General features: G+C 33.5%; 3 protein-coding genes across 4 annotated transcripts; all 3 read right to left on the reverse strand.

Moving 5' to 3' along the window:
• Positions 1–392: 392 nt before the first annotated feature.
• On the reverse strand, positions 393–2,238 carry LOC125815171 (putative pectinesterase/pectinesterase inhibitor 22). The gene is made up of 2 exons (XM_049494584.1): positions 1,277–2,238; positions 393–1,091 (listed from the first exon to the last, which is right to left on the reverse strand). The coding sequence occupies exons 1-2, from the start codon at positions 2,232–2,234 to the stop codon at positions 421–423; spliced, it is 1,629 nt and encodes a 542-aa protein (XP_049350541.1). The 5' UTR covers positions 2,235–2,238; the 3' UTR covers positions 393–420.
• Positions 2,239–2,773: 535 nt separating this feature from the next.
• On the reverse strand, positions 2,774–9,942 carry LOC125815170 (F-box/LRR-repeat protein 3). The gene is made up of 7 exons (XM_049494583.1): positions 9,300–9,942; positions 9,080–9,205; positions 7,792–7,896; positions 7,294–7,693; positions 6,741–6,870; positions 6,367–6,661; positions 2,774–3,335 (listed from the first exon to the last, which is right to left on the reverse strand). The coding sequence occupies exons 1-7, from the start codon at positions 9,921–9,923 to the stop codon at positions 3,090–3,092; spliced, it is 1,926 nt and encodes a 641-aa protein (XP_049350540.1). The 5' UTR covers positions 9,924–9,942; the 3' UTR covers positions 2,774–3,089.
• Positions 9,943–15,076: 5,134 nt separating this feature from the next.
• On the reverse strand, positions 15,077–20,752 carry LOC125815169 (glycine-rich domain-containing protein 2). 2 transcript variants are annotated; one of them, XM_049494582.1, is made up of 8 exons: positions 20,449–20,752; positions 20,255–20,369; positions 19,682–20,071; positions 18,775–19,038; positions 16,582–17,102; positions 16,371–16,495; positions 16,030–16,190; positions 15,077–15,933 (listed from the first exon to the last, which is right to left on the reverse strand). In XM_049494582.1, exons 1-8 carry the CDS (start codon positions 20,622–20,624, stop codon positions 15,388–15,390), a joined length of 2,298 nt encoding a protein of 765 aa, XP_049350539.1. In that variant the 5' UTR covers positions 20,625–20,752; the 3' UTR covers positions 15,077–15,387. The 2 variants fall into 2 exon arrangements, 1 of the variants encoding a protein (XP_049350539.1); XR_007442156.1 differs by having other exon boundaries at positions 15,796–15,933; positions 16,030–16,195; positions 20,449–20,684.
• Between the last annotated feature and the right edge of the window lie 1,048 nt (positions 20,753–21,800).

Below are 21,800 nucleotides of genomic sequence, written 5' to 3' on the forward strand. Positions count from 1 at the left end.
AGATCTCAAACATTCAATCCAGCGCATTATGTTCCTCATCTATGCAATTTGACAACGTAACACGGCTAAACATAAGTCAACTTAAAACAAATCTTCTATATCTTGTCGATCAACACATACATATGATAAATTCAAGCACACTTATAAAATATTTAATCATAGACATGAGCTGTATGATATATTAATAAAAAGTAATGGCATGTTACGTTTCTAAAAATCAAAGTATACACATTTTGCAGTTTCCTAAGCATTCAATGTAGTTTTTACACCTTACAGCGCCTTTGAAATTATTTTTCAGTTTAACTGCATAAAATATCATGTGTAGTAGGGTATAACTATTGCTCTTCAATACAATGCCATTTTTGAATTATATACACAATATAATGAAACAATTAAACTATTACTATACGTTACTGCCGCCTAATTAGTAAGACCAGCTGAGAACTGGACGCCGGTGGCCGGCAACCACGACATGCCGTCGATGAAATGTTGAACGGTGAAGAAATTAGCCGATGAAGGATCTTTGATAATATGGTAACCGGGCCACGTAACCCGACCCGTAAGTGATGATCCAGGCCCATAATTCTTATACTCACCATACCACAAACTATTCAAGGCAAAGTTGCCATACCACTCCAACCATCCTCTGGGCTGGACCATTCCACTCATGTAGGTATTCATGTAAACAGTCCTTGAATACATTTTCCAGGGCCGGCCCAAATAAGTGGGCCTAGTGGCGTAAATGTAGCTATCTTGGATCGAAAATCCAGTGCTTTGATCTGGGCTTTTTCGACCTTGGGCCGTGATTGTTACCTTCTGTAATGGAAGTGGAGGTCTAGTATAAATCTTGCAGTTTTGAAGAACTGCAGCACCATTGCCAAAAATGAAATCTATGGTGCCATAAATGTTGCATTCTCGATAGAATTGACGGAGTGAATGGGCGTAAAGCGTGTCTTGATATCCTTCCATGCTGCACCTGAAAAAGGCCGATTGGTCCGAATCCACACGAAGGGCCACACCTTGGAAGTTTTTAGGCCCAGCAGTGTTGCGAAATGTTATGTCTCTTGCAATAAATCCCTTGCCCGAAACAGCTGTTAAAAAGAGAAAGGGAACTAGTTGTCAGGTAGGTGTCTATTTGTTCAACTTTATACAACTTGTGCATATCTAAAGTTGAAGTGAATAAATGTCAGCTGAGGTCAACTTAAAAAGATGCATGCATTTATGTATTATGTCTAAACAGAAAAGTAGAAAAAAGGTTGATGAGAAAACTACGTACCAACAGTTGCAGTTCTAAAAGTAGTCCATCCTTGCATGAAATTTCTGCTACCAGTAATGACAGTGGCTCCAATGCCATCTCCCAGAAGCATGATATTGGTTTTTTTCTTCTTCAAATCAATATTTTCATGGTAAGTTCCCCTCTTCACATAGATCACATATCTCCTGTTACTATAGCTTGGAGCCTCATTTATAGCCTGTGCAATTGACCGATAACGACCGCTTCCATCTAAGGATACAACAGCATCTACATGCATTCCATTTGGATTAGAAACTAGCAAATCTTTGTCACCATTTGTCATCCACTCTGGATACTTTTGATTTTCATATGTTATGTTCTCATTTCTTGGTGGTTTAAATGGTAAGCTATGCAATTGAACATACAAAGTTAGAACATTGCTAATGAGTTGTGTTACTTGTGTTAAACTTCCCTTGATGAAATGTTCGAGGTGTCGGTCTGTGCCTTCGAATCCTTCTAAGCATGTGTCTTGATTGCTCAATGCAGCACTCAGCCACGCCTTGAGATTTCCCTCATAATGAACATTCTTTGAACCAGCTCGGATTTTTCTCATTTCACCTAAGGACCATGCTAGTTCAGTGACTGAGAAATCGAGAAGTTCTTGGCAATCCTCGATGGCCATTTGATCCCTGGATGAAGTTGATAATGTGCTGAATTTTGTGATGGATTGAATGGTTAGCTTTGCTTGATTGAGGGAGTTTTGAATGGCTGCTTTGAGGATTGAATTGGGATCCCTGTGGACAGGATCATCAAGATTGGATTGTATGTGTGAGAGGCATAAAGCTTGGTTCTGGATGTTGTTGCAAGCTTGAATGATCATAGCATGGGGATCAAGAGTAGGGGATCTTTGATATGGATGGAAAGTTTCATATTCATATTGAGAGAGAACTTGGTAGAAAGGTAAGAGAATGAGAATAAAGAGAAATTTGGTGATCCCCATATTATTTTTTTTGGATGAAGATTGGAAAAAGGGAATGGTTTCAATGGCCAATTTAAAAGAAAGATTGATAGGAAGGGAATACAAATTGAGAATTGTTTGTCATGAAAGAAAAGGAAGAGAAAATTCTAAACATGGAAATATATGCTTTTCTCTCTTTCCAACTTTCAAGTTATCCTGCATGCCTTGTATGACATGGTTACAAAATTCCCTTTTTTTACAATGTATTGTCAATTTTCTCATGGTGGCTAACTTAAATAGGCTATTTCTGGATACCTAAAGTGAGATTCTCCAGTGTGTGGGCTCCATTCTATATACTTTTTGGTTTGTAAAAATGTTGGTCTACTCCTTCCTTTTCTACTTGTTAGTTTTCTGGTTCACATTTAACATGGCCACAATAACCAGACAACATACCTAGTGTAATTCCACAAGTGGGGTATGGAGGGTAATATACATGCAGACCATACCCCTATTTTGGGTGGTAGAAAGACTGTTTCCGAAAGACCCTCAGCTCAAGAAGCAGGCGCAAAATGGCAAAGGGATTAATAAGAAGATATTCTCTGCCATTAACTTTAAGAGATCCTCTTATATGATGTTTCATCATTCATATAGTTGATCTCCAGACTGCAAAGGTACATAAGAAGTTTATACAAGGAGTCCACACAAGTGAAGAGTGGCGCAAAATCCCTTCGGTGGACTTACAAAACAACATGATGGAAAATTTCTGCTTACTGATGTAATGGGAGAAGTTTTAGGTTCAACTGCTCAAATGTATTGGTAGTACCCCATTCATGTAAGTGGGGGGGGGGGGGGGGGTATGGTAACACACATTGGCATGTACCGTTGGGATATTGTACCTTAATCCCACCTAATCCTGCAACCTCTTGCCTTCAATGTCTTAACTATGTCCGGCGTAAGTTGTAGTCTCAGGGAGGCAATCAACTTAACTTTTTTCAGCCGAACACAGGAAGCCCGAAGAGCAACCTCAAAGCCATTGGTTGACACGTTGTAAAGGTTTACGAGCTTGGCATCCTGCAACCGTGTCAAGTTCCCCATCACCATGCACAGGCCCACATCCGAGATTGCACAATGACTCAGATTAATCTGCCATCAAAGATTTATTTCAGCAGTTGTAGACAAATTCATAAGCCTCTATTCCCATTTAGGTATTCAAGGACACAAGAATGGTATGAATCGCACAAAATGTGCTTTATTTAGGAATACATGAGGACTAACGACAAAAATCTAGAAGAAAATCTGCTGCTTATACTACTGCATACATAACATAACCAAGCCCCAATGCATAGCAAGCATCAAGGGTGCCAACAACAGCTACATGCATCTACTCACAAATGAATTTAACCATACTTGCACAAACTCAGTCAATTCCGGCTAGTAGAACTTAGTGAAATTGACATGAAAATGTCTGTATTTTTTTTGTAATACGGCAAAATGTTTGTATTACACTTATTATGACCTTCATTTTGAACTCAGTCAACTTGGCCAACTTAAACAAGTATATAACCCAGTTAAACTCATAAGAGATTGTTCATTAAACCATAAAAACATTGAGCAATAGCAAGGCAATCAATAGATCTGATGAATGCTCATTTCAGAGATCTACTAAACAAATGCACTGTCAAGTACATCTGATTCTTGAACAGACAACAATTATAAAATTCAACCAAGCATGTTACAACTTTCAAGTCGAGTATGGAATCAAAATTTTAAAAATAAATAATTGTGCTACATGCCACAGCTTTGTGCAAGAAACAGTGACATGATTCTAACTGATGATCTGATTGAAAAGTGTAGTAACCATCATACAGATGCCTGTGAGAAAGGTGTTAAAACAGACGTCATGGTTGAACCTTGTCCTTTTATTTACAACAACAATAACTATGCCTCAATCCCAAACAAGTTGGGGTTGGTTATATGAATCCTCACTGATCATGTTTCTCCATTTAAACTCAACTCATGTCATCGTCATACCAAATAATATTTTTTTGAAAATGAGTTAAATATATAAATTATAGTAACACTAATATTGAAAGTTCTCTATATTTTGACTGACATATAAATTTATGGTAAGGTCAAAATACTCCCAGAAAAGCACTAGGTTCAAAGTCAACCTACTAACAAGCCTAAAAGGGTAAACCTGTTCCCAACTAGTAAATATCACCTATTATGGATGTTTTTCTTCCATTTTGCTCTATCTATAGCTAAGTCTGCATAGGTTCCAAAAAAACTGTAGGTCTTTTGAGACAACTTCATTCCATGTGATTCCTTTTGTCCTTTAATTGATATTGGAAAAATATAGTTAATCCTCAGATGGTCTCAATTTGACACCTCATGAGTATGCAGAAAAAAAAATAAACTCAAAAGTTCAAGTACGATCATTACATGTTCATACATCACTGACACACTGTTGCTGGTAAGAATATTAAGTGACATGACATATCTGAAGCTAATAAACCTTAAAGGGGAAATGGAGTAAGTGTATATGTCGATTATTTGAGTTGGTAAACTCATTATCAAGTTTGATCAGTCAAAACATTGTCGATAATTTTGCAAAAACTGTGATTGATATCCAAAAAGTAAGGGTATTCTGAACTTTTTAAGCATTACAACCAAGAATTGACAAGCTGATTAGGGTTAATGCAACATTCAGAGTCCTTTCAGTGTGGTGCATATAGTAAAATGATAATTCTCAATCCTGATGAATGGCCTACTAAGTCCAAAGGCAACAAAGTGGATATAGTTGCGAGAAACATAATTCTAACATATCTTATCATGGGTCCAGAAAATTATACAAAAAGAGTTATCTAGCAAATCTACTAGTGAAACTTGAACCATTATGCACCGCCAAGATTACTACACTATTTTGAACTTCGAACAAAAAGAAAACCAGGACTGCTTGATCCCAACAAACAGTCTTTTTATAAAAACTGATTCAGTTTTATGAAAGACTTGAGGCCAAAATCTGTTGAAGTATTTAAAACCTAATTTATCACGGAAGGTTTTGTTAGACTCTCAAAAGGGAGCTGATAACATAAAAGGAGCACGGACTCTTGTAGCAACTAAATCAGAGTTGCGGATTTGGCTCCCCTCCATTTCGTCAAGTGCACATCTAGATGAGAGACATGTGTCTTATTTAAATTTTTAAGGTCAAGATTATACTACATTAACAAATATTATAACCATAGTTTTGTCAACCAATTTTGAAAAACTACCCCCTAAATGTGGTAAGAACAAGATATTTTCTATAAATTTTGATATTCATTGATTTCATTTTATATTTTTTACTTAAACATTAAATTGTACGATATTTAAAGTGAGAATCAATTAAACAATTTTTTGTGATGATAAACTATGTTCTTGAAATATTTTATATGTTAGAAAAACGAAATAAAAGATGTGAATAATTATCAATGTAGACAAAAACCTTAAAATAAAAAAAAAGGGGAAATAAAAAATTAAAAAAAGACGAGAAATTATTAGAACTACAAATGTGAAATATCAAAATTACCACACTTTAGTAAGAGGAGAAAGTGTGGCTACGTACTGTGTTTGAAGGGGGAAAAAAGAAGTGTGTTTTAAAATTTGTTTGTTGGGAATAAAAGAAAATTCTAATATTTTAAATAAAAAATATAAAATGAAATCAATGAATATCAAATTTATAGAAAGTATCTTGTTCTTACCAATTTAGGAAGTAGTTTTCTAAAATTAGTTGACTTAACTATGGTTATAATATTTGTTAATATAGTATAATCTTGACCTTAAAAATTTAAATAAGACACATTTGTCTCATCTAGATGTGCACTTGATGAAATGGAGGGGATCCAAATCCCAGAGTTGCTGTTAATTTCTACAAAAAATATATTCCTGGCACTTATATAAATGTGATTGTGGACCAAGAGAAGAGAGTTATGTTGTATCGAACAAAATTTTGAAAAAAGATTACAACTCAATTACTGTTCTCAGGATTTCGAGAAATGATAAAAACTGATCAAGGTGTATAGTTATTTAACCATTACGAATCAACTGGTAATGCAGAAAGCACATGCCAAACAGATTTAACAGCATCATACATTACAAGAAGTAGAGAGAGTAGTTCAAGATTGAGAAATTATACCTGTTGCAAATTCCTAGAGTAATAAGCAAGCGCCATGAAACCTGAATCATCAATGCTAGTACAGTCTTTCACATCCAATTCAGAAAGTCTCTTGCATCCCGTAGCAAGTGCTGTTAAACCAGTGCCTGTGACATTCAAAAGACTCCGCATCTCGAGGTCAGAGAGCTCTGGTAGATGGCCGAGACACTCAATTCCTCTATCAGTAACCTCACTGCAATAAGACAAGTTTAACTTCTGCATTCTTTTGCAACCACTTGATAAAGCATAGAGTCCATCATCACCAATTCCTTGGCACCTGCAAATGGTTTTCAAGATACGATATAAGAAGACATTTTCAAATTCATACGATAAGTTAGATGGGGCAATCACTTTACCGGTATAGATCAAGTTCACGAATCTCGCTGCAATTTCTAGCCACACAGTACAGTCCCTTGTCAGTAATGTTTGTACATAATCCCAACTTTAGGCATATAAGCTTTGTACATTTAGACAAGTAATAAAGTCCTGCAGAAGAGATGAGATGCAACACATATTAGTGCAGACCTACAGCATAGCTGAATTCCTTGCTTGAAATGCTTAATTTAAAGGTATGTCACCAACTGCACAAGTTTTGGAGTAACCATATCATCGAACACTTAACACGAGGAGCTTTGAGACATGAATGCACAAAGCTTCACATGTCATTAAAAGAAGAAAAAGAAAAAGGAAGAAGAAGAAAATTAGATGTCTTGCTCTTGAGGAATGGGAAGCCAACTCAAAAGCCCAAAACTTGAAGAATATAAAAATGGAAATAGAATCCAGATGAGACGAGGGAAAATCAGATGTCTTGCTCTCGGTCCTTCAGAATAAATGGAAATTTACCTTTATCTGAATGGTGACAGAATAAATACGTTAATAAAAACAAAAGAACAATGGCTTGAGCCTCACCAGTGTCATTGACTCCAAAACAATCAGTAAGATCAAGCTCCTCGAGTAAGGAACAATGCAATCCCAGGTGATATAGGCTCTTCTCTGTGAGTAAGTTGCAGCACTCCAACTTGAGGCACAAAACACTCCGGCAAGAATCTGTTATAGCTGATATTGCATTATCGGTGAGTTCGCTACAGCATGTGAGATTCAAGATATTTAAATTAACACCCCCTGATACCAGCTGGAGAATGCCCTTGTCAGTCACTCCTTTGCATTTTCCAAGCCCTATTTCGACCAAATATTTGCAATTGAAATTAATGATCTTGAAGAATGATTCAGAAACCGGTGCTCCATCAAGTATGAGCTTTTTCAGATTCTTTAGGTCCTTCAGCCCTTGGATGACTTTAGTAGGAAACTCCTGGTGCATCAAGATTCTCAATCTAAATTGCAGAACCAACATCAAAAACTCCCCAAGGAATTATTCAAAATGTAGGTTCTAACAACAAATTTACTCACATGGAAACAGTGACTAGCATAGACTTGTAGCATTGAAGGATGTCCATTAATCAAGAAAGCTAAGGCAGATGAGCTTAGTCTGTCACACCTTGATACATCCAGTGCCTGTAAACATACAAGTTTCTGAATAGTTATGGCAACCCAAGGAACTTATGTACGCTCACTAACCTGACGAAAATTTCATGGCCAATTCTTCTAAGAGGTAAATTAGCCACATAAAATGCTAAAGCTTGAGCTTTAGAATACTAATTTCAGATATTCATGGATAGAAAATTGTTTTCCACTATAAATATAACTTGAAAAAAGAAGAAATATGAATGCAGCTGGTATGCTTAAAGATCACTAGAAAAGCTGAAAGTGGGATTCATAAAAATACAAATAGATAGATAGATAAAGAGAGATCAGAACTCGATCTTGCAGCATCAAGTGATGCCTTTGTTCGCCTACAGTCAGAATACCAGGAAATATCACCAGCCATAAATCATATTTTCCAATAAGTATTTCCTGTATTCCAGATTCATGTGCTTACTGCATAATTTGGTCATCAGGAAAATGTCATATGCGCTAACTGTCTCAAATTCCATCCATGACACCTGAAACGAGTCATTCACTCTGTTCCTTTTTATGTGACAATACTTTCGTATTTGTCTACTCCAAAAAGAATGACACATATTTATATTTGGATATAATTTTTTTTAGTGACTGAGAAATCCATATGGAGTCAATCCTTTGGGCCAACCACAGCCTTTGACATTCGGGAATCTGTGACCAAAGACACAAGTCCCTCAACCTTTGCCAATTGAACCAACTTTAATGTAAAACTTATCATTCTATACTCAACGAGAAGCTTTTATAGCCGCATAGATGTTATGGCATGTTTAAGATAACAAGTTCCAAAATTTTTATAGCAATACAAATATCATGGCATGATTAAGACCACAAGTTTAGAAGTTTCCATTTTCTTCTTTAACTCGGTCCCGAGTTGAACTACGTCATATAAATTGGAACTGAGAGAGTTTAAGTTAACAAAAACAATTTTAAGCCCATCTTCACTCTATGATAAACAAATATAATTCCACAAGCTATAAGAAAATGAAATTACATGTGCTTATTTATGAAGCAATTGTGTTTGCATACAAGGTTTATTTTCAGTCTTAAAATCGGTAAAAACCAGATAGCAACATGGTAAAGGTCACCTTAAGAGAGGAGAACAAAATTCCAAAAAACAGCTATGATCTCATATTTTTTCTACAATTGATCACAATAGTTTGACAAACGTGTTAATCACCTGAAGCGAAGGACACCCTTTTCCAAGATAATGTAGTCCTTCATCGTCCACAATGCCGCACCCAACCATAGCCAAAAGCTCCAACTTCTCCATACTGCTTATAGAATGCAGTGACACACTAGTAACCTGAAACAACACCAAATCCACATTTTCACAAACACAGTAAAGACATACACCTGATATGCTACGATCAAAAAGAAGGATAGTAAGATAAACAGACCTTTAAATATGAAATGTCAAGCTGCTTCAGTTGTGTACATTTCTTGGACAAAAAATCAATCCCAAGATCAGTAATTTCAATACACCACATTAAGCTAAGTTTCTCTAGGCATTGACACCCAATTGCTATTTTCGCCAAACCAACATCAGTAAGACCCAAACACCTGTCGAGCTTTACATCCCTTAAAGACCCACCAAAAGATAAAGCCGCAGCTTCCCTATCACCAAAACCCCAGCAGTAAGACACGTCAATAGACTCCAAAACAGGACAAGACTTCATAAGCATCTCTAACCCGGCTGATTTCAACCCAGTGGTTCGACTCAGCACCAGCTTCCTCAAGCTCCTACTCCAATCCGGCAACCCATAACCCATCAGCATGGAAACAGCTCCGTCATTAATTTGGGGGCAAAAAGAAAGGTCAAGGGAGTAAATACGTGGGAATTTGGAGAAAAGGGTTGTAATGAACTCAGGACGAAGGATCCGGAGATGGGTACGGTGGAAAGAGTCAACCCGGAGGAATGCTTTACAAACCAAACGGAAAGCTTTGCGGTCGGAATCATGGGTAATGAAGGAAAGAATTCTGATAAGAAGATCCTCGTTAAGAACAAACAAAGCAGAATCCATGAAAACTATAAGAAACAACAACAACAAAAACTACTTGTACTAAACCTCAATTCCAAGTTTCTTGGATCGATTAAATGAATTCTAACTACTCATTTAAGCCCATTTGAATCCGTTTAACATTCAATACGCTGACGTACAAATCTTGAATACTCTGTAAAAAAAAAAAAATCTCAACTAGTCAATACTTTCTGTTCGGATCTTCTTCTTCCCACCAAAAACTACAAGAAAAGAAAAGGGTTGTAACTGTATTATGTCGGGACAAAGAGGAAGAGGAGACGAGCGTTGAGAAGGGGTTGAAGGGTGGAAAAAGAAAGAGTACAAGAAAGACCAAAACGAGTCTTGCAGACAAAGATGATCATGGTAGATGCCTAATTCTCCGGCGATGTTTTTCAGGTGGGTATCGGAAATTCCCAGGTGCTATGACGACAGGTGTGCCATAGGCAAAAGAAGACAAGTAATGTGTGTGTGAGAGAGAAAGAAAGGATTGTTGATATTGGGAAGATAAGTGGAGTGGTGCTGGAGATGCATTTTCATTGATAAGTGATCTGTAAACTGTGGGATGGTGGCATGTTGATTGATGCCTACTAATAAGTGGCCAAAAATTAGGCATCTCACGTGAGAGCCTGCTGCCCATTTGAAATTTACTATTAGTAGTTTCTATCTTCACAAAAAATAATTAAGTTGTTTTAAACTTTCTAAACATAGTAACAAATTGTATTATAAATATTCTTGCTTCATTTGACATTGTTGTTGGGCCAGAAGTGTTTATTTTTTTTTAGGAAAAACACTAATTATGAAAAATTAAGTATTTGACAAATTCTACTTTTAAATGGAAGGAGAAACAGTTTTTCTGTTATTGGAAGAAGATAAAAAATTCTATTTTTTTAAAAAAAGCAGAAGAAAATTATTTTTTTAAGACTAAAATATCCCTTACATAGATTTTTATCATTATATTCCTTATTAATTAATTAATATATTTCATAAGTTTGATTAATTTTCATTCAAGAGTTTTATTTTTTTATGTTTTATATTATTATTTATATATTATATTGTATATATTACTTTACGTATTATTTTGCAGAGTTAGAAATAAAACTAACAACAAAATTTTGTAAGATTAAAAAAAAGTAACAATTAAAAATTTAGACTCTCCCATAAAAGTAACAAATAACAATTTTTTCTTTTCTTAATTTATGTATTATTTTATTTTAATTTGAATTTTGTAAAACTTTAGAGTATTATAACCAAAAAAAAAAGATAATAGCTAAGATTGGATCCAAAAAAATAGGTAACAAATAACAAAAAGATTCATCTTCTCAATATTTTTCAATTATCTATATACAATATTGATTGAAAATTTGAAGATGTACATTTTAACTAATTAAATTAAAAATGTAATCAAAGTTCTTGTATTAGATGTTTGAAATAGTTTCTCTTTATAAAATAATCTTAAAATTAAAAGTACATTGATATTTACCCTTTTTCGTAATTTAACTCTCAAAAGCACCTCTTAAAAAAAAATTAGTCAAACTCAAATTGCTTAAAAAGCACTTTTAAAATGAATTTGTCAAATACAAATTGCTTTTATTGAAAAATACATTTATGAAAATCTATTTTTAAAAAACGCTTCTAAAAATAAACAGTTTTTAGCAGCAATGTCAAACATGCTCTTAGTTCTAAAATAGATTTTCATTTTGGAAAAATCCTTTTTTGCCAGAAAATTTTGCCAGAATTTGGCCAAAATGGTATTTTACTTATGTTATTTTAACTTTTTGAACATTTTTACCCTTTTAACTTTAATACATTTTAATTAAAAAATGAAAAAAAGATCAATTTATTTTAAAATTAAAAAAAATATACATTTTTTAAATTTCTAGCTAAATTCTAGCCAAATTTTCTGGCCATTTAGCATTACCCTTTCATTTTTATTTGTTAATTATCATTTTTGACATATCAAGAAAAGACAAAAAAAAATTCATATTTTACCGTCAACATTAAATACTTATTCTCCAAATCATTTTCCAAAGACTTAATACTCTCTTTGTCCCTAATTACTTGTTCAATTTTTCTTTTTCTACTTGTTTATTTTGACAAATCAAAAAAGGATAAATTCTTTTTACCTATTATACCCTCAATTAATTAAATTTGAAAAAGGTAGAGCTTCTTGAAAAATTTAAATTTTTAATTCATCTACTCCATAATTAATAAAGGTAAAATGATAAACTCACTATGTCAATCATTGTTTTCTTAATAGGTGTGTCAATTCAAAAGTGGACAAGTAATTAGGAACAGAGAGAGTACTAAACAACATTAAATAAGCATAGTTTGGTAAAAATACATATATCAATAATTATTTTCTTAATAGATGTGCTAAGTCAAATAATGACAAGTAAAAATGAACGGAGAAAATAGATCAAGTGATGCCAGGTTTAGTTGACACATCTTGATTTGTTCAAAATTTATTTAGGTCCAGATGCCAATTCAGAAATTTTGAAAACGATGAAGTATTAATCCTTTTAATATACATATGTTAATTGTGTTTCTTTGTATAATATAATGTAGGCACTATAAAATCTGGTAAGGAGATCTTTGAAACTAAAGAAAAAAAAAAAACAAGAAATTGGTATATATAAGTCTGTAACTACAAAAAAATGTCACCGTTTTTTTAATAGACATTACTTAACTTATTTAATATGTATATGCATATAACACATACATTTTTTTTATATATTACTGGGGATTGATGACCTCCTATCCAAGTTTCACCTCTATTTGGGTCAAAATAAATTGAGTTAGGTTTACTAATTAAAATTGTATAATTCAAATTTAAATAAGTTGATCTATTATACTTTCTTTATGAATATCAATTATTTAAAATTATTGCATTGGAGAGCTAGGTCAACATGATATCAATAATAGTTCACGTTATAGTAGTACGTGTTTCTTTTATCCAATAACACTTGTTCATTATTTATTTTGCATACTTTTTAAAAATTTATAAATAAAAGAGTAATCTTACTATATCAGCATTTGAATATAATAAAGGAAAAATATTTTTGGCCAAAAAATTTAATCAGAATGGTAAAATAACATATTTCACACTATTTTATTTTACTTTTTTGAACATTTTTACCTTTTTAACTTTAATACTTTTTAATTAAAAAATAGAAAAAAATTAGTTTATTTTTAAATAAAAATGATATTATAGACTTTTTAATTTTCTGACAATTTAGCATTACCCTATAATAAATACAATATCTTAAAAAATGTAATAGAGAAATGACTATATATAATGATAAGGTAAATTAGAAACTAAGTGTAAAATTATTCATTAATTTTATAAAATAGATAAATATTACTTTAGACATTTTAAAATAGTATAATGAACAAACTATTAATAGACGGAAGAAGTAATAATCGAACGATTCCTTACCAAGAAAAAAGAAAAATCTAAGGATTTAATTTTGTTAATCAGTTTTGTAATTAATACCTCAGCAGTTGATTAATTATTCTTATGTATATTAAATTCCAAAGTCTATTTTGTTCCCCTTTTTCCGTGGCCGTACCACTCGTGGTGGGTCCCCCTAATAACGTAAATTTGTAGAAGGACAATAAAAGATTGAAACGTGCAATCACCGTACATATCTGTTAGTTACCCTATCTGCACCATAAATGTTGGCTGTTTTGGAAGAAAAAATTCATTACTAGTGGAATAATTCTATTACTCAATCGTAGAAATACAATGGGAATTAGGGTGAAGGATGATAGACAGCGGCACAGTCAGAATTTTAAATAAAGAGTTAAAAATTTGAAGAAATAGATACACAAAGTAGTTGAAGGGGGTTCGATATCTATCTAAAAAAATTATTTTAATCATATACAAATAATATATTTTTTTGCCGAATGAGGTTCGGATGAACCTCCTAGCTATAAGGTGGCTCCGTCACTGATGATAGAGATGGAAGTTATTGAGGTAGGAATAAAGATGATGTGTGTTAGAAAATGAGAAAGACACAATCAAATATAAAATTAAGAGTGTCTTAATAAGAACGGTGACCTAAAGTTAACTTTATCAAGAGACGTTATTGTTTATGCTTAATATTTTTTAAAAGAACAATTAACCTATAAATTTATTATATGTAAAATTTGAGTTTCATCCTTCTTTAACTAGACGTTATGAGTTTGAATCTCAAAAATGAAATATATTTTGGTTAGGAGCGGTTTCCTCTTTAATTGGCCTTAGGTGTCTTAAAATAAATTAAATCAAAAATTTTGAAGCAAGATACTAAACACCAAATGAAAAAAAATAAAATTGAAGCAGCCTCGTGTTAGTGGCTTGACCTTCTTGCCACCCTGGTATAAAATGTCATTTATAGAATTTATGTTCTTTACTTTCTCTAGAAAAATATTTTTCAAAAAATTTAGACTAACGTAACATTGGAAATATTTTCCTCGGTAACAAACACACCACTAAGTTGAATAGATTAAAAAAAAACAAATTATTATGAATCGGAGTGGGTAACATGCTAATTTGGATTTTGATAATATGACTCAGTAACATGTGATTTGACCAACACTTAATTGCTTTGATATAGATTTTTCACATTGAAAGCATCTCACTTTTATTTCAAAGACAAAATTCCATAATTAGTGCGTCATAAAGAGTAGATAGATCCAATGAGAGGCATTTCTCTATCTATAATATAATATATAAAAAACTGGATCAAAGACTTTGCATCAAAATAACGTTGTTGTTTTGACCATCCTATATCACCTAACACAAATTCAGAATCTAATACAAGTTGGAGATCTTATATTATTACTTACTTGTTTTGCCCCTTTACTCTCAAAATTTAGCTACATATATTAATTAATAGGTGAATAAAAAGGATTTTTTAAAAAAAAATGCATACACTAAAGTCCACATTTCAAAATTTATACCACATTGAGGGACAACAACTTGACTAAAACAAAGGAAGTCAAGTAATGAAGATGCTTCTGTACTAACCCCATTCAATATAAAAGTTTTCTTTCTTTATCATGTAAATGAATTACTGTGCCGAGAATCTAGCTTTACAAAACAAGTCTTTCCCTCAGGCAGGCCATACGTTATTCAAAACATTACAACTGCAGAAAGAAAGAGCAACTGGACTTTCCAAACAAATTATAAGTTTATCCTGGTCAAACCGCGCTAAGCAAACTTAATCTTAGATAAATGATTTAAGGCTTTATTTATATCCAAGACCAAGGGTGTGCCCTCTAGCATAAAGTCTTGGTGTAGCTGGCCTAATGCATAACCAAGACTTGTAAAATCATTTGGTATACCGTTACCTATTTAATTATTAACTCAGCCTGGTAAGATACGCTTATAGCAGGTGACAGAATGACTTTAGATGGAGCTGTTTCAGAATCTGTGCTTGAAAAACTTCTTCAGTCTCGTGTTATTAGGAAATGGTAATTTGTCCTAATTGATTATCCCATGTTTGTACAACTTGTCGCCACCTTCAGCTGGTGTATAAGTCAATACTGGAGCTTGTAGCCTTGGGATATTGTCTACACCTTGCGATCCCATCACTGCTTGCACATTCCAATACCAAGGCTGAAGGTAAGGTGAAGAGATCGATGGAGAATATGAAGAAGAAGCATGGACAACCACTGAGCCCCAATCTCTGTCACCAACCTTTGCTTCTTTTATTCTTCTTCTAATCAACAGGCTTCCTACATCTTCCTTTTTCATTTCTGATATGCTTCTGATAATTGACATGCAAAGAAGAAGTATGAATACAGCATCTTCTTCAGGTGAAAACTCCACCACCATTAACTTCCAGTTAAGAAGTGCTGTAGCTTTTCCAACCAGATTATCCTCAGAAAACCTAACTACTGTTATGAATCCATCTTCTTCTTTGTCTTCAACTTGCTTTAACTTTTCATTTGGCACATGTTCTGTCTCCTCACCTAAGCCAGATTTCTTGACTTCGTACTGCATTTGTCGTCCTTCCAATAACTTTACCTGCAAGGATTGTGTTCTTAAGGATCACTCAGATGATCAATACTCTTACAGAATTCCTGCTGAGATCAAATCAGAGTTCATACACACTGTACGTACCACTGAATCAGTTGATTGCTGGTTTATTACGCTGTAACTTAAGCCTGAAGTGGATCTTGATGATTCCCACTGTACTAATAGCTCATGTCCTGTTGAAAGATTCCAAAGAGCATGCCATCCTTCTGGTGGATCTTTTGGTTTTGCAATACCTACCACTTTCTCTGTACTAGATCAGAAACGCAAGCAAATGACACCACAAATTAGGTAGGAAACCGAGAATAGAAGACATCCACTGGAAAGTGGTAACCAGCATGATCTGAGTTGATAACTAATAGACTGTTGAAATGAATGTTTGGCCAGAGAATAGATAGAGTCAAGTAGACTGAGGAATTATACCATACCAGGCACTCTACCGATGGAACCAGCAACGTAGGACCAACGACCTTCACGTATTTCTATAATACGGTCCTCCCATTTTACAGCTGAAGGAGTTTCAGCTCCTCTCCTCCAAAAGCCACCTCCAACTCTAGCATTATTGTCAACAACACAAGATCAGGAGATAAAACACAAGGAGGCAGATCATCACTTGGACAAAATAAAAAAGTTCACTACCTAAAACGAATCACAAAGCATTCCCTGCCTGCATGATCCAGAACAGTCCGAGATAACCATCTACCTTCTTGGGGATGATATTGGTTCATCCTCAGAATAACATCAGATATCATAGCACCTGAATCATCTGATACTCGATCAGGTACACATTTCAACAAGTAGGAGGCTTGGACAGGAGGAGTTATTGATGTAGCTACCCTGACTTTTTGGTCAATTTCTTTTGCAAAATTGAGAGAAGGCGCACGTAACAAATCATTCCAAAGAAATGTTACACTCTCTCTCAAGCTACTTCCTTTGATGAAGCCACCACCACGTTGGCGAACCTCAAGAACCATTCCTTTAGTTCCAAACTCACAATACAGGTGCAAGGCTTTTTGCCACCTTTGAGACGTAAATTTGCTGAGTGGTCTATCTATTTTGAGCTCCCTGTGACATCTAACCATCTGAAGACGTAAAAACTCCTTTGACGCATCCCAACTCAAAGGTTTCATTTTTGGTTTTAGATTCACTGTTAAACAGACCTGTAATGCAAACCATAGCACAGCCAACCTTTTAGTCATTCCTTCTAGATACTACTGCAACACTATTCCCGCACCCATTCCACCTCCAAACCCAAAAAAGAAAAGTAAAAGAAACATGAAGAAGCTATAGATGATAAACCTGATTGTCTGATGATATCAAATTAACTAACTAGATTGGGCTTCCGATAGAACTATGTTTGAGCTCAACAGCCACAGGATTCAACATGTAACAGTCTTTGTGATGTCATACAGTTTTAATCAGGCAATAGACATTAACCCCTTTGAGTAATTTTGCTCAACTTTTATCATCCAAGTAAATAAATCAGAAATCTAGGAATAAATGCTATAATCAAAGAAAAGCTCTATCCATGAAACCTAGTCTCTGCCTGTGCGACAGTGACGAAGGAAAATCCCTCATAGTACAATGCCTTCATGGAACTGGTCTGCTTCGTAATCATGCTTGAGGAAAACCAACTATATGTTGCAGGTCTTGGTGGATTGACCATTTACAAAACTAGTTAATTGTAAACTAGGTACCCCAAATTATTGTTCTTCATTACATCAATGATTTTATCTGATTCACACAAAAATCCAGCAATAGAAAAGGCAAGAAGATATATGATCATGCATAAGGAGCATGTATTTTGCAGATTTGCAAGCAGCATCCTAATTTTAGTTCTAGAAAGAACAAAACAAAGTAAAAACGTCCTCATGGTATAGCAATGAATAAGCAGGATCGATGTAATATATTCCAACAAGATAGGTTCATCTCACTTCTAAAGCATGAAATCCTTAAACTTATTCTTCTTTTTACTAGAAAAACCATGAGAGGGAAAGTATTGGTGGTCTCAATGGGAGGAACCAAGCCATCCACACTACATTACATAGTTCAATTATAAATTCCGCGTATGCTATTATTTCAGATTCTTACAACAGATTTAATTTATTTATTATTTTCAGAAATTACAGAGAGAAGCAACGTTAGGACAATTGTTAAATCTTTTTCCTGATTCTTAGAAAATTTTCAAGTCATATGACAAGCATCTCCGAACATTGCTTTGATCTGCAATTAGTCAATTACTAAGCCAAGAAAAGCAGTAAAAGTTCACCATATATTGTTTATTTATATCTTACAACTTTTACTTCCCACTCTAATGGAAGTGTAGGTAACAAATTGCTTTAGCACCTCCCTCTTATATACTTCAGCAAATTCATCTTCAACCCTCAATATTCCTTTATCTAGGATAACAACTATCATTGTATTAAATTGGCAAGTAGGCGTGTATGAATAAGCAATTAAATTCTCAAGATGAAAGCAACACACTAGACTTATCAACTGATGCATACATGAAGACAACTCATCCCAACCAAAAACATGAAAACATAAAATAATAGATGGAAGAAGAGAAAAGAAAGGAAAAGTAGGACTGATCCAAAAAAGAAACATCAATAATTAAATGTGACCTAATAAGATGATGATAGGGCACCAACTTGGATAAAAAATAATATAACTTTATAAGTCTTACTTGAGTTTAGTATAACTGCAACTGTTGGAGAGAGGGAACAGAATAATTAGTCCCTACACTCCCGTGACTACATTTTTCAATATGTCCTAATTTTAATATTGTCAAGTGGGAAATTGCAAAGCGTGAAAGCATAAGATCCAACTAACCTCAAGCAAGAATCGCGGTAACATGGATGAGTATTTCGCATTGACATCAGTATCTGTGACTTCCCAGTATATTGGTGGCTTGAGATCAACAGCCTTTCCAATGGCCAAGCCACCAGCTTTCTCATATGGCTGATCAAATATTCTTTCCCATAGTTTATTCGTGTTCTCAACATCTTCTTCCTTCACATTCTCCCATCCTCCAACTACTTTTCTCATTTCCTCCTCCAACCCCTTTGTGTCTAAAGTGTATGCAGTAGGATAACTCTGTTTAATCAAATACACAAAAAACCAAAAAAAAAAAAAAGTATCAGCATCAATGCACTAGTCATTATTGATCAATAGACAATAAACTTATCTCAACTTGATGGAATCATTCATTTGAAAAAAGAAAAAAATAATATTAATATTTAAGTAAACAGATAGTACAAATCCACATAGACCGATTAGTCATGAATCATGGTGAACAGACACCAGGATTACGACATTAAGGTTATGACAAACACTTCGGAAATTACAATAATGCTCAACACCATACTACCTAAAAGCTGAATAAAATTGACAGTGTACTATGCATTTGAATAAGGTATCAAAGTATTTAGGGCAATATTAAAATCAGAAATCTTTTACTAGCAACGTGAAGACCATCGAAAATGACCAGGAAGATGCCTAAAGGATCTTATCTGCTTAGTAAATTAATGATATTTTTGGCTTTCTTCCTTTAGATAATGAAGACATAAAGTATTTTGTAAGAACAACAATCAACCCAAAGCTCATTAATCCATTATGAATTATTTAACTTATCTTAAGAAGTCATGCTCAAGCTCCCCAAAAGTAAATTGAATAGAAAATTAAAGATTTCTCCATAGACAAAAACTTTAGTATGTAAACTTCAAAGAAAGACCTTTACCTGATGAGTGATCCACATTAGAAGAATATCTGAAGTAGGGACCAAAACAGAACAACTATCTGCAAATTTATGCATCATATACAGAAAGCCCTTATACCGTTGTCGAGCTGCTATCAGATACACAAACTCTGAATAGTAAGGCTCAGAAAATTTAGTGTATAAATAAAGTCTTTGTTTGGATACTTCTTTCAGCAGTTCTTCATGAACAGTGGAAACTGGGTTCTGCAAATTGGAGTCATCAGATTCATTCTCAAAAGGCTCTGTTGGATATCTCTGGACCCAAATTCCTTTGCATTTGTTTAATGCATACTCTTCATTTTCTTCATTGAAAATAGCTGCCTTTCCAATAAGTTTAGAGAATCTTGATTCACAATATTGTCTGTAACTGACCTGAATTGAAAATCAATTAGGTATGTAACTTTACTCTTCCATAAACTAGAAGTAAAAAAAATCATATGGTAGCACTTTTTACTGAAAGCTTTCACTGATAAAGATTAACATCTTTTTCTTGTTTTCGAATATTTCTCATAAACCAAGTAAAATTAAGTACACTATTTTCACTGTATCTCTTACCGGATTTAAGGTGTGACAGTACCAAACCCATTCAATATCAAGAGGAGGAAGAATCGTTGGAGGGTTTGACCCATTAGAAAGATCAGAAATCAATGGCATCCATAGCTGATCATACCTGCAAAAAAAATTCATCATCAAGATTTCACAAGAACAAGAAAACAGGAATACCCAGATGAAATAGTGTAATAGTAAACCTTCTAATAGATTCAAGAATGTTGGGTCTTTCTTGAAGCCATTGAGACTCTGTTACAAGTCTCAAGAGCCCAAGATTTCGTCTTGCAGCAGCTACAAGATCGATACTCAACCGTACAGTTTCTTCCTCAGAAATTTCACTTAGGCTTCTCATGGAAGCAGCATCCGAAGTTGACATTCTTGATTCTTGGAGATTTTTCAAGATTCTACTAGATTGCTCTGTACATGAAGTTTTTTAGAGTAAACAAAGATTTTCTTTCTTAAAAAAACATGTTTTTTAGGTGAAGAAGAAGGTTAATAGTTGCTCCTCAAATATACAAATGGAAAGATGTCTATGGTGGCAATTACAGTACTATGCCTTTTGTTTTATAAGGAGTGGGCAGCCATTTTATAATGAGAAACGTGGACACGTGGAATGTAAGCTTTGAACTTTTCATGTGCGAAGAACACTGTTGTTGGCTGAGACCACTAGTCACTCGAAAAAATATTTATAATAGATGTGGGATAGATATGATGTGGCAGACACAAGTTGTATGAGACTCTTCTTAAAATTTGTCAAGTGAATTATTGGGTCCTATTTTTAGAAAAATATACTTTTAACATTTGATATTATTTTTAAAAATTATTTGTCAATTAACAAATTAAATTATATTTTTATTTTTACTTTCATTACACTAATAATTAATTATTCTTAAAAATATAAACAAAATTTGTAAAATTGCAAAAACAATTCTTAAGGAGTAAATTAATAAAGAATCGTTTTTATTTATAACTTCATAAAGAATCCGTAAAAGAAAAAATAAATAACTAATACGAAAAATGAAAGGGGTATAAATTATTATTTTTTTCTCTTTCAACAATTTCATATATACTTAAATTCATCAAATATTCACAAGAAAATATAATGGAAAGAGCATCAATAATTTTGACAAATAATTACATAAGTTTTTGTACTATCTTAATGTAATCCAAAATCAAATTTTTTTCATAAACACTTAAATATATACATACTCTTCCGTCAATATATATGATATCTTTTTATTCTTGAAATCAGTAAAATTTAATTAATATTTTTTTTTATATTAACATAAGAACTACAACTTATAATGTTTGCTCATAAATAATCCTTCCCACTAAGTTGCAATTCAACCAAAAATACTATAAGTTGCAATTCTTATCATGTTAGCATTTGAAAAAAAAAACATTTTATAGCTTGAATTTCGAGAAAAATAATCGAATAAAATGATGGAGGGAGTAAAATGAAAAAAAAAAAAGGAATTGATTAATGTAATTTAAATAACTATTTATGTTTATCCTAAAACTAGAACAATTAATTTTTTATGAGGTTAAGTGC

The sequence above is a fragment of the Solanum verrucosum genome, unplaced genomic scaffold (assembly GCF_900185275.1).
Source record: "Solanum verrucosum unplaced genomic scaffold, falcon-dt-bn FXZP01000261.1, whole genome shotgun sequence".
NCBI lineage: Eukaryota > Viridiplantae > Streptophyta > Magnoliopsida > Solanales > Solanaceae > Solanum > Solanum verrucosum.